This window comes from Falco biarmicus, chromosome 12 (assembly GCF_023638135.1).
Source record: "Falco biarmicus isolate bFalBia1 chromosome 12, bFalBia1.pri, whole genome shotgun sequence".
Lineage (NCBI taxonomy): Eukaryota > Metazoa > Chordata > Aves > Falconiformes > Falconidae > Falco > Falco biarmicus.
In genome coordinates, this window is record NC_079299.1 from 5769988 (window position 1) to 5783361 (window position 13374).

General features: G+C 37.2%; 1 protein-coding gene across 8 annotated transcripts in view; it reads left to right on the forward strand.

Moving 5' to 3' along the window:
- The window catches only part of CDC42BPA (CDC42 binding protein kinase alpha), a 189954-nt gene that overhangs the window by 124080 nt on the left and 52500 nt on the right, over positions 1-13374 (forward strand). For all 8 annotated transcript variants that reach the window (XM_056356781.1, XM_056356782.1, XM_056356783.1 and 5 more), the window contains 3 exons: positions 3714-3961; positions 8935-9040; positions 10788-10912. In XM_056356781.1, the coding sequence (XP_056212756.1) occupies positions 3714-3961; positions 8935-9040; positions 10788-10912 (479 nt within the window). The remainder of the gene's footprint in view (positions 1-3713; positions 3962-8934; positions 9041-10787; positions 10913-13374) is intronic.

Here is a 13374-nt window from a genome sequence, read left to right on the forward strand (position 1 = left end):
TTCAGGCCAGTGTGTTCGCTGCACACCGAAGTATTTCTTAATACTCACTGTTTTCTTACCAAATTGCTTCTGTTATTACTTTATTTAACTTTACCTGTTAAAAGCGCCTTTTTTTTTTTTTTTTTTTTTTTTTTTGTAGTGTAGGGTGGTTGAGTATTTGTGTGTGCAGGTTCAGAAGCCTGTGCAGGTTTCTGTATAGTTGTTCTGTGTACTATGTTGTTCCTGAGCGTGTCAGTCAAAAGAAAGATGTTTTTCTCTGCTATAGATGTCAACTGATGTAACTGTAAAGGAAATTTTTAGTGTATTCTGCCTCTCAGCCAGAAGTTGAGACGTTTTTGCACAAGAACAGTATTGAGTGTGAAGGCTTTGTTTATATTGATGAGATTGCTCACACATATATGTGTTCTTAGGAGAAGAAATTTAAGTAAGCCAAGAATGTTAACTGTTATTCTATGATTTAGCATTTTATACTGTGCTCTGAACAAATCAAGAGTTTCTCAGAAATTGAATGATAAGGATTTTCATTTCCACGTGAAGATTGCTGTTCATTTACAGCAAAATCCTGTTTCCAATGTTTCATTCAGTAGGATAAATCTAAACTTTTTGTACAAAATGCCAAATTAGGCCTATTCTGATCTTAATTTACATGAATAACAGGGGGTTTTTTATTAGAATTATGTGGGACATTAAGTCACTGCATAGAAAATTTGGGACTTTTTTTGAACATTCTTTTATTTTGCCGCCTTTTGTTAGATGAAAATAAGGAAATCCAGTCGGTATGAAGTTTGGATTTATAAAGTTTCTACTGCAGTGAATTCAGATTGTTACCTGAAAATCAAGATGTATTTCTTCTGTTTTCATGAATCTTCACCATCAGCAAGAAGTTTGTTGACAGTTTTGAGAGGCGAGAAGAATTTATTGGAGATCTATTGAGAATAAATGATCTGCTGATTTATAACAACAGGGCAAGTTTATTGGAAGAGGAAAGGGAACTGGTAGCTTGTTTAGTAATACTTCACAATACAGTAAGCACACTTTGGATCACATGCAGTTTTGATGGTGATTTATCCATTCAGAAAAAGCTCTGCATGGCTCTTAAGTTCAGGAGGCTATCAGAGAGGAAAGGTCAATATTTAAAGAAAAAAGGAAAGTTTCTTCAAACGACAATAGAAATGCCCATAAATGATGGGAGATTAAGTGTAAACAGGATGTTGAGGGCTAAATGAAGAGATTTTAGAGAACACTTAGCACTGGAAGCTGAGATTAGTTGTGGAAAGTTCTTTAAATCAAAAGCAGAAGACCACCATAGGAAGCTCGTGGAGCTGCTTGTTGGCAGGGCTGAGAAGGGTAATCTCTGAGTTGATAAGGCTGTAGCAGAAACACTCGACGAGTTTTTTGGTGTTTCAGACTTTACTGCTGAAGCAGGGGAGACGGCCACACAGAGCATGTTCTTTGCAGCAGGTTGGTCAGATGAGCTGGGTCAGTCAGAGGATGATATGCAGGAAGCATTGCAGCTGGCTGGTGAGCCAGGCTGATGTCACACACACCAGTGGCCTCACTGAGGGGGGTCTGAAGGAACTCGGGTGAGAAGTAAGAGAACTGCTGGCCAAGGCATGCACCTCTTATTACAGACGGCCCACTGTGCCGCTATAATGTTGGTCTGGAAGGTCCTAGGAACTGCAGAGGAGTGGGTGTGTAAGTAAAGAATAAGGTCAGTGAGCTCATGGATGAAGCGGAGCCTGTTGGGCAGGCAGCAGGTGTGCCTTTTGTCCAGCAAAGTCTGCGAAGTTGTCAGTAAGTCTGTGGACAAAGGAGAGCCAGTGGATGTCATGCGTTTGGATTTTCAAAAAAATCAGGCTCGGTATGAGTCAGCAGTGTGCCCTGGCAGCCAAGAGGGCAAACTGCATCCTAGGGTGCATTAAACAGCATCTATCTATCTGTGTGCCAGGAGATGCCTTATGTCTCAGTTGCACCATTTGTCCACTTGAAACTGGCATGTATGAAAATATCTATTTAGAATTTGTGCTTCCATGAGTTCCAAATATATTTTCTGTTACTATATTACTCTAGTTCTGTGAGCCACTGCACAATACCATCCAGTTTTCTGTTCTGCTGCACCATCTGTCTTATGGTCTTAATGGTATCTTCTCATTGTGGAAAAAAATGTGAAATGCCACTAAAAATATTTTATGTACCCGATAGATGATGTTGCAAAGCCTAAGCATTTTATGGCCTCCATTGCCATGTATGTATGTGTAGGCAGGTCAGCATGTTGGGCAAGTTCAGTAGGTAACTGCCTGTGTATGAAATAAAATTCCTATGCTTACTATCTTTTTTTTTTCTTCTTTTTTTTTTTTTTTTAAAATATCTTCCTTTCTCCAAACCATCTCCTCTTAGGATGGCATCTACTTTCTCCAGTTCACCATTCTGCATCCTAAGGGCAGGATTTTACTCTTAGATGGAAACAGATGGTCGTTTTGATGAGTTAGAGAAACCAGTGCGGTAGCAGCACATATCTGGCTCGTACACTGAGGGGGGGTTGCAGTGTTCTGCTGACACTGACAGCGAGGCCCAGCTTTCTCGTAGCATTTGTCATGGTAGAAATTCAGCTCAGCTGAATGTTCTACAATGACATTTAACTTTTAAAGTCTGTTCATACATCACCCAAAGAAAACTATCCAAAGCCATCTTTAATTAAAGGAGACTGAGAGGATTTTAATATCTCATGGTAAGAATGAAGGTATAATTAACAAAATATCTTCAGTCCTCCTAAAGGTGTGACACAGTCACCATAAGTAGGTTTTCCAGTTACCTGTGCTTTCTCAAATCACAGTGTTTTTATTAAGTTTTTATTAGACTACCTTTAATTACATATTAAAAAAAATAGAAAAAAAATTCCAAACCAGCTTGTAAGTATGTTTACATTAAAAAGTGTGTCCATACTTGGATTTCAGTGCATGCCATGCCACTATCTCATTTTGAACCTGATCTTGCTCCTCCTCTATGTTACGGCAGGACATTGAGTTTAGTGAGTGCAGCATTTGGTGCAAATGTGTATGTATCCTGAAGCAGTGTGTAAAGACTATTGAAATGCCAGAAGACCTCACTAAGAGAGCTATGCAGCTGCGAAAAGTGAAGTAATTACTCTTATTGTTTAAAGCTTGTTTTTCCCTATTAATCCACTATGATGTAAATGGTCAGTTTAAAATAGGTCAGGCTTCCCTCCTGACTGATGCAATCCATATAGTGTTTCTGTAGCTAGATTTCAGCCTTCAGTTAAGCCTCTGCTTGTGTTAGTATAGCTTTTCCATAAATTATTTGTGCTTTAAAATGTACTGACTGTATATCATAGTCCTTATTCTGCATTCCTGAAAGTCTCTTGAACTTGTTGCTGTCAGCTGTGTGAGTGGGAGGATAAAATTCTTCTGTGGTCACTTTCTGACTGCATGTAAGGGGAGTCAGAATGTGGCCAGAGATGTTTAACGTGATGGTCAGATTTTCAATGGCTTGAAAACTATTACTGCATTTAAATCAAAAGATGATAGAGTACAATTCAGATTTATGCTCTTAACAGATTTTCAAAAAAATTGAGATAGATGTGTTTAACTTAAGTTTGTAATGGGATATTTTCTAAACATACTTATGAATATTATGTTGTTATTAAGCATCATTTTCAGCATTCTTGAGTGCTAACTTGGGGCTGTTTATTTTAGCAAAAACAGGTTGGTCGCTCACCTGGGGTAAGCAGTATAGAACACCAGCAAGAAATCACGAAATTAAAGGCAGATCTGGAAAAGAAAAGTGTTTTTTATGAAGAGGAACTATCTAAACGTGAAATAATGCATGCTAATGAAATAAAAAGCCTGAAGAAAGAATTGCGGGATGCAGAGAGCCAGCAGCTTGCCCTCAAGAAGGAGATCATGATTTTAAAAGACAAGTTAGAGAAAACCAGAAGAGAAAAGTGAGTATTGTATGAAATTTACCTTTAAGCTCAAGATATCTTTTGAAGTCTCCTAGTATGTTTCCAAACGTGCTGTCACTTCCTTAATTGTAGTGCAGGCAGGTACATTTTGGCTGAACTAATGTCAGGGTTGAAACCAGTCACCTTTAAAAATAAAACAGAACAAAAAAATCCACATCCCTGTACTGAAATGGTTAATCTTGCACCAGAATTCTTGCACTGGCTGAGCATTTCAAGGTATGTAATGAATTGCAGATTTGCAGCTTGGGGTGGGTTGACCCCTGAAGCTTATGTTGCAGTTTAAAATATTTTTTTTTGGACGTTTTTTCTTCTGTTTGGTATTTTCATCTTTTGATGCAAAACTCTAGTGTGTTAGAGATCAACTAGCGCCTGCATTTCTGCCAGCACAGGAACAGTCACTTAATGCAGACTAAGGCTAATCCATGCTGGGTTCCATCCAGTGTTAACATCAGTCATCAGACTACTGTAGGCATAAGCTGCTTTATCTCTTCTGACATGGTAATTTGTCAGAGACCTGCTTTTTTCTCTCCAACTTGGTGGAGCTTATAACTGGCCTTGAGAATGTCCCTTGAGGCATTCATCAATAAAACCATTTTTTTTCTGTTGGATAGTGTCATAATGGAAATAGTCGTAAATTGAACATGTTGATTTTCATTCATAAAAAATTCCAAACGCTTTATAGACACTAACATAGATGCATCTTTTTGCTGCTGTACCAAGGTGGCAGATTAGAAAAATCATGGAGAAGTTCCTGCTGAAAGCTTAGCCAAACTATAGCAAGTCCTTAAATACAAGTAGTAAATAAAATACAGACTCTTTCAAAAAAGCTTATGCAAGTAGAGTTGGAAACACTGGTTCTCTGGTAAATTGTTTCCAGCAGGGGAAGCAGATCATACAGCCTAGAATGCAGTGGATGAACTGTTTCTTCCTAGAATACAGCTATTCGTAAGCTGGACATATTAACACAGTAGTTTGCTGCTGTGTTCTAGGTTGTGAGAGATAAAACTTGCATCAGCAATGTGTTTTCTTTGTACCACAACTCAAAGCTCTTGCTGACCTCTGAGTTACAAATGCACAAAAGGCTATGCTGTCTTGTAATATATAAAGGTGATAGTATGATAGTCCTTTAATGCCATGTCACTCCAGTAGTGTCTCAGAAGGAGGAATGTTCAATAAAGAATCATTAATACCTCTTTCTGCAGGCTAAACTGTTGCTGAAGATCATACCTCTAAACACTGACCAACCCAAAACCTCCTGGGAAATCTGTCAGAACATTCTAACGTTGTACAGCTGCAAAATTTTGAACTAGATGCCCATCTAGTGAAATAACAAATGGCCTAGCAATGCTGATTTGCTTCATGCTAGCTAGTTCCTAAACCTTCCTTCAGTGTAGATTCTGTCTGTAAATAAGGAAACTGGATGCAAATTTAAAATCTATGCTGACATAACCATGTGTTTCTGTATGTATTTCAAGTGTTTTAAACATTTTAAAGCATGAAGAGAAATGGCATCATATAACCAGTATCCAACATTTGGCTCGTAATGGGAAGGGTCTCAACATCGTATGAAGTCAGGTGTCCAAGCACATGATCAGTGATTAACGAAGACCTGATCTTAAAAAGCTTTTGTTAAACAGATCTGCAGAATCTCATGCCAGTATTAGGACTCCACAGAAACGAAGTCCACTGTTCAGGGTGTGCTACAGACTGACTTCTGTAGTAGCTCAGGGATTTAGAAGGGAAGCTTAAATATTAGGAATAGAAGAATTGCTGTTGCTGCTCAGTTCTCAATATTTGGTAGTTTTTCCTTAAGATCACATGGATTTTTTTATTATTATTATTATTTTAATTTCTGCTTACACATACTGTTTTTAGCTTTTGTAATTGGTCATGCAAAGCTTTTTGTGAGTCTTCCAGTACAGAGGTGTTCAATGTAAGCATTGAAAAGGAAGCACCTGGAGGCTTTGTGCTGAAATAAGTAGAATTATTTCAACAATAGGCTTGGGGGTGGGCCTGGGGTCGAAGTGTGCATATACAGTTTGGCAAAAAAATTTGAGTAATCTAAAAATAATCTTTAGTGTATATTAAAAAAAAAACAAAAAAGGGCTTTGGTAAGAGGACGCAGTTGCATTACTCATAAGGGTTATAGTATAGAGTGGATTACGTAGGTTATTCTAAGCAAGGGTTAGTAACAACTTGGTCAAAATCTATGTACTTTTTTATGTGTCTTGCATGTTGTGGTGGTTTCCATTCATTTTTTCAAAACAGGTATTTTTTTTCTTTGTTTCCTTCAAATCAAGCTTTCTTACTTCTGCTATTTCAACAGCATAAGTCTTCAAGGGAGAGAAACTACCTTTCTGCACAAAATTATCGCCCTTTGCCTAAGTCTCATAAACCTCATGCTATTAAAATCGGGAATGTAGGAACCCTGTATCAGGCCAGTGATCTGTGTAGCACGATATTCCATTTCTTAAAATTGTCATGAAATATTTTAGAAAAGGTGCAAGAAACTGTGTAAAATAAATTGTTTGTAGAAGTTTCATTTAAGCCTGTCATTTAATGATAGATTGATAAAGCAGAGCACTTCATAAAACAGCATTTGATTTTTTTTAAATTGTGTGATATAAAGAAGCCTGGGGGCTGGTGTTTGTTTCAGGTCTACTTTTCTTGGTTTCAAAGCAGTAAGATAAAATATTTCTCCACTTTGTACAGCTGCAATAAAGAGCTGGAGTGACAAAGTGATACCATAAAGCTGTTTCACATTGCTTGCATGTGTTTTGCTACAGTTATTTTACTGATAAAAAGAAAGCTGGATCATGTATTATTTCTTAAAGTTCAAGAGCAGATACATAGCTAAATTTTAGATGAGAGAAAAAGCTTGATGGGAGAGAAGGATACCAGGCTTCAAAGCAAATGCATTATTTTGATCTTCCTGGCTGCCCACGGTATGCTTGTGGAGTCAGTTACAGTTCAGTTGTTTGCTGAATTGATATTTGGTTATGATAGATCATACCCGCATTCTCCTCTGTTTAAAATTTGTTCTTGTTTCTTTATTATAGTATAGCAATCTGACTTACTGGTAGTGACAGTCACCAGTTGAAATAAGAATGTGAGGTACAGAAAACTTACAAGTATGTTGGGCTCTTTTACCAATCCAAAGCTTCCTTAATCCACCACTATTTATGGCTGCTTTGAGCCTTAAAGCCTTAAAAGAACAAATTTTAGACAAATACAGAAAGAAAACCTCTAAACAAAACCATAAAACCATAAAAGCTAAATAAAAGAAATAAATTAATAAAAAATTAGGTGGGTCTGCTGCCTGAGAAATTAGCTTTGAATCTATGCCTTGCAAACAGAAGCAAGACCTGTTATTAATTCCCCTGACAGCCAGTGCTTTAATCTCTTCCTGCCTTTTCCCTAGACTGCTCATCATATGCATGGAATCTGTTGATATAGAAAAGGAGTGGTGGTGAATTTCAAACTTGGCATTTAAACAGTAACGATAGTATGTTACTTTACTAGTATGTAGTGTTATGTTTCAAAGGATGCCTAGCAACATAGAATTTCACTATGAGACTAACATGCTGGACTAGATTTCAAAGAGTGGTTGAAGCACTAAATGAATTTCAAATTAGGAATAGGAAATTCAAACCAGCATTACTCTTAACTGGGTTCACTGTAACTACTGGCACTTCTCATCTTTTAAGGGTGTTCTCTCAATTTGGCATAGTAGTAGTAGTTCTGCATCTCAGAAAAAGAGGCAAGGGTGTAATTTGTCTGTTACACAATGTAAAAGTCTGATCAGTATCCAGAAAAAAAAAAAAGGTGTAATGTTTAAGACAAGGTATCCCCTGGATTTTATTTTTACAGAGTTAACCTTTTATACTGGGCACTTTTTCAAATCTTTTAAGGCTGAATGGTGGTGTTTGCTGAATGGATCTTTACTGTATCTGTGGCAATTATAGGGTAGTTCCATCAACTGACTGATGAACTTTGTGCAGGTTACCTGAATAATTGGTGAAATGGTGAGTGCAAACCTAGTGAGTCTCAAAGGAGTGGATGTGAGGTGGGAGTTACGTGTCTAAAACATTGCTGTACACCACTTTAAAGAAGGTAGTGGTTTTGGCAAACAGAGGGCCTGCCACTTCACAGGTTCTCGTATTCATTGTGCAAGGTCAAAGGTGACGTTAAGCAGAATCAACCAGGGGTTCTCCTCTACTGAATGACATACACAGGAGAAGGGAAGTTTTTGGGGAAACAGCTACTCTGAAACGCTTTTCTCAGAAACAAGGTCCAAACCTGCTCTAGAATCTGGTGATATTAGGAGTGTATAGGTTATCCATCCACTGTTTGCTGATAGTATACAGTACCTGAATTAACAGTTCGAATGTGTCCTCTGGCCGTTCTAAATTCTCCAGAGACTAGCCCATATGAGCTTTTCTCATCAGAGACCCAGCCTCAGGTGCTCTAGTTTAGCTTCGGTATGTTCTGGTTTCAGACATGGTCATTGTTGCCTGTCGTTCTCTGTGTAACTTGGAATTATAGAAATGTCTACATTAAAATAATGGTTCTGTGAGCTGAGAATTTACCCTGAGCATTTTAGAATATCGACACACACATTGCTCTGCACAATTACAGCTGCTCAATACTTGAAGGATTCATCTGAAGAACAAAATACGTATAAGTGGATTGATAAATGTTAGCTCAGTGGAGTTCTGTTAATACCGTGCTGAAGGAAAAATCATTGTCTAATTATAAATTCCAGCGGACTGCCTTATAATCTGAAGATGGTAGTATAATACATTTACTTGCTTAATTTTAAGAGGCTGTGGTATTCCCAGTGTCGTAGTTCCCTTTCAGCTAGTGTGCATTGATCTTTTTGTATTTAAGTGAATAGTGTGATGAGTTTTAGAATAGGGACCTTTCTAATTCTATTTCATTTTATTTCTTAGCCAAAGTGAGAGGGAAGAATTTGAAACAGAGTTCAAACAGAAGTATGAACGAGAAAAGATTCTGCTGACAGAAGAAAACAAAAAACTTTCAAATGAACTTGATAAGGTAAGTGCTGTTGAGTTCTGAGCTTACTATGCTATGTACAGATTGGACAATATAGAACTGTATTGTTATTATTAACTCTTAATTGATAGCAGAACTTGATATTGCACAAAAAGTTATTAGTATTTTATTTTAATAGAGAGTATCTAGATGCATCTGAACTTGAGTGTGTGCACTTATGTGTATATATACGTGTGTGTATTTATGTGCAGGAATTGAGTTAGATGGTCTTACGGTTCATTAAGATTCACTTTAGACAATACCTTAAGGCAACAGAAAAGGATGATTTCATTGTATGACCCAAATGTAAGAATACATAGTTAAAGATGTGATTATTTAGAGTATATTTGCATCTCAATTGCTGTGAAATAACAGGGCTCCTCCCACCCATTGAGATTAAGTGTTACTTTGAGATATTAAAAAAAAATACAAATGATAAGGCATATTAACTGAAGCGTGTTGGGCAAGGAATAATTATGTATTGTGCATTTAGATTATCTCTTTATTGTTCACTTTGACAGGTTATTCAAGGTCATTTTGGATTAGGCAAGTCTTGTTAAACTTGTCTCTTCTTTTTTTAATACATCACAATTTCTAAAAATATGATGAAAGTACGGTGTTCTTCAAAGTAAGCATGTTTGCATGTCAGTGTTCAAATTAAAGTATATTTTCATACCAGTGTAAGATGCATATTATATATGCCTATATGTAGGCTTAGTCCAAGAACAGTAATAGGCTAGTCACTTTGATAGGTTTTCTGCTTGATGTTTCTTTTTTTTTCTTTTTTTTCTTTTAATTTGATTAGCTTTATATTTTTCTTGTCAAATGACATTTACTAAATAGTCTTATTTTAATTATAAGCCTATTCAAATGATAAAATATGGAGTGGAGTACTCCAGGAGTAAAAAACAGAATACATTTAAACCAGATTTTTTTTTTTTTATATCGTTTTGATTTGTTAATGTATTTCAGTACTAAAAGAAGCCTTTCACGTGAGATGCATTCTCCTAAGCAGGCCTTCCTATAAAGTCTATCTGATCTCCAATTCCAGTTTGACTTTATGAATAATTATTTAACATAATGAAGGTTTAGTTCCCAATACCAACTCAGGTTAGCTGTGGCTTTTGTCTTGCAGAATGTGCAGGCATGAATGACAGCTATGTGAATGCGAGAGGTTAATTGCTAGGTATAACATATTGTACTTACAGATGTGCATTTAATTTCAATTTCCCTGTCTGCAAGTAAGTAAAATGAAAAATAGGGGAATGTGAAACACCTGGAGAATCTCAGGACTGACTTGTGCCTGAAACTGTTAAAGCCTCTCATTCTCCATGGTTACTAAACAAGGGAGAGGTTTGGCAGTTTTATCTCAGCTACAACAGTTTTTGTGCCCTTGGTTTGCTCTTTTAATGTAGTTTTTTCTTTATAGAACATTCCACACCTATATGGTCAAAGCAGAAATCTTCTAAAAGTTATAGAGGTATTTGGAGACTAATTCTCAGAAAACTAATTAATTTGCTAGAGCAAAAATATAGTTCTAGTCCTCAAAAATGGCCTTTCAGTACAGCTAAGGTCATACATGAGAAGAGATTCTGGCGTTTATTGTTACGTGGTGTTTATTGTGGTGGGTAATACCATTTTTAAAGCAGATGCATGATGTGGGAGAGGAGAAGACATGGCTTTTGAGGCTGCGTAGATACGGAGTCGCAGCAGCTCATACTTTTAACAAGCTGTTTGAATTCTCATTCAGCTCACCACCATGTTTGAGAGGCTGAGTATGAATAACCGGCAGCTGGAAGAAGAGATGAGAGACCTGGCTGATAAAAAGGAGTCCGTGGCCCACTGGGAGGCCCAAATTACTGAGATCATCCAATGGTGAGTACTCTGCTCTAGTGCCATTGCAGAATCCCCTCGGTATGTGGTAGGGCAGTTACTGAGGTTTTGCCGTTGCATATGGCGCTTGTAAGTGCTTAGGTGGAGTCTCACACCCGCCTGGGATTCTGCTGTATGTTTGCTGGAGATTTTAATAATTATCCAAATCTGGAACGTGGTGTTCCTCCTTAAGAGCGAAAGTGTCTTACCAAATACAACTTTTTTAAGTGCAGAAGACTCGTGGCCATTGGGTGTGGCTTGCGGCTTTGGAAGAATGCTGGAAGGAGTCATGTGCTGAGCTCACGCCTCCGAGAGGGAGCAAGCCTGGGAAAAGCAATCGCTGAGAGTATTTGTGTCTCGGCATTAATTTCCTTCATCTGCTTGGCATGTGGCAGAATGAAAGAAATACAGTGTAACTTTTATGTGATTTTTTTATAAGGAGGGCATTTGAGACTACCACAAAGCCAGTCAAGTGATGTTTCTAATAATACTTTTGCTAAATAGTGACATTATGTTTCTAAAGTCTTCTGTCCGGTTCTAGTAAATTAAGAGGGGGTGGGGAAAGCCCAAGTTGAAACTATTAAGAGAAAAAGATGATTTTATCTAGGTGGCCTTTATTTTTCCTCTCCATGCCTGCTTCTCTCCCCTCCCTTTTTATGGTCCATTGCAGTGTTTAGCATCCACGAAAGCAGTTTACATTGAGACAGGTGTTTTTAGAGCTCATCCAATTCTGGAAAGATTCCTTCATCATATACTAATCTTTTTTTGTTTACTACTTGATCATTTTTGCCCCCCATTTTTCCTGTCTCATGTTAGTGAAAAAATCTGATTTGTTGTGTCAAAGCAAAAAAGGGAAACATTTGCTTTGTGAAACCTATTTTGGTATTGTTGCAATGTCAGTATAATTTTGTTGTCCAAATACAGAGAAGTTTGTCAGTTGAATATAGCCATGTGAATATGTAACAAGAAAGAAGGGAAGTTGTCTGGGTTTCTGGAAGTGTTTTAAACAGCGTTTGTTACATAAAATAATGTAACGCTGATCGGTCCATAGTGTCTCAAGGCATTGTATTTGTAGCAGAGGTTAAAAAACTCAAAGGGTCCACTTTGGGCATGTTCCTTTTCAGTCCTGTCTCTCTTAACTGTGAGTGTAGTTGACAGCCCGTGTCACAGAAATTATAAAAATAACCCATAAAAGTTGTTTAAAACAGTTAATTTCTAGCCAATCAGAAATACTTATTGAGAAAAAAATCAAGGTAAAGAGAGACAAGTCGTCTGCTTCACATTCCATATTTTTTTAAGGCAATGCTTCTCTGCTTACTGCACCAAAGTAACCAAACCCCTTTTTTCAGATTTATGTTTGAAAGCACTCATAAAACTTGGCAGTTCTGGAAAAAGACAAGTCAGAATTAGTTGTGGACTGTTTTACTTAGCACTATGTAAAAATGTACCAACAGCCATTAAGAATGCCCTTTCTGCAGTTTATGAGTGTTTAATATTTTAAGATGTACTACTGATGTGGTTCAGGTATATGATAAAGCATCTTGCGTGTATTAGAGATGTCACTGGGGTGGTAAAGGAGTTTGGGATCGAGGTTTTTGTTACATCTACAGATACTTAATGAAAAAAGATTAGGAACATGCAAGACTAACTTTTTGAATGAAAGATACCATTTCACTGATCCCTTATGATAAAAAGTATGAAACTAAAAATTGAAGAATTACGTAAAAAGAAAAAATAATAATAATTGTGGGCAGAGTTAAAGGAGATTAAAAAAATATCTGGCTTGGTTCCAGTTTTTAACCACTGTACACGTCTCAGTTTTCTCTCTGTACTTCTCTCTGCTTATGATAAGGTTTTTTTAGCTATGAGAAGCCTTATTTTGACTCACATTTTTTTCTTATGTTTAGATTTTCCCTGTGTTACTTAGATAATCTGGTCATGTCCATCTGCTGTCCTTAGAATTCAGCACTGCACACTGAGACTAGGTCCTGCTCTGAGGATTTTTTGCTGTGGAACGTGGGGTGCTATATGAAGTATTTAAATACCTGTAATACCAATAAACCTTTCAAAAGAAAAAAAAACCCAACTAATTTTGAGGAAAACTAGTTGTATTAAATCAGTCACAAGTCTATGTTTTCCTCAGAAGAGCACGCAATTTAAATCCATGCCTGTCCACCTCTTCAGTATGACAACAGAATGCCTTGGAGTTAACAAAGTAGGTTAGAGCTCGAAGGTTCCTTCAAAACTAACATTTTTTCACATAATATTACATTAAAATATGTGGTTTGGGTGCGTATGTTCCACCTTTTAAAAATGGGTTTTGCCTACCATCATCTTTTTGTACTGTGATTCATGAAGGATAGGAGGCAGTAGATGGAATTAATTACTGGTTTTGTAAACAGTTTGCTCAGCTGCCTATGGTAGTTGAAGGGCTTTGTTCCAGCCCTGGTTTAGGTAACGCAAGC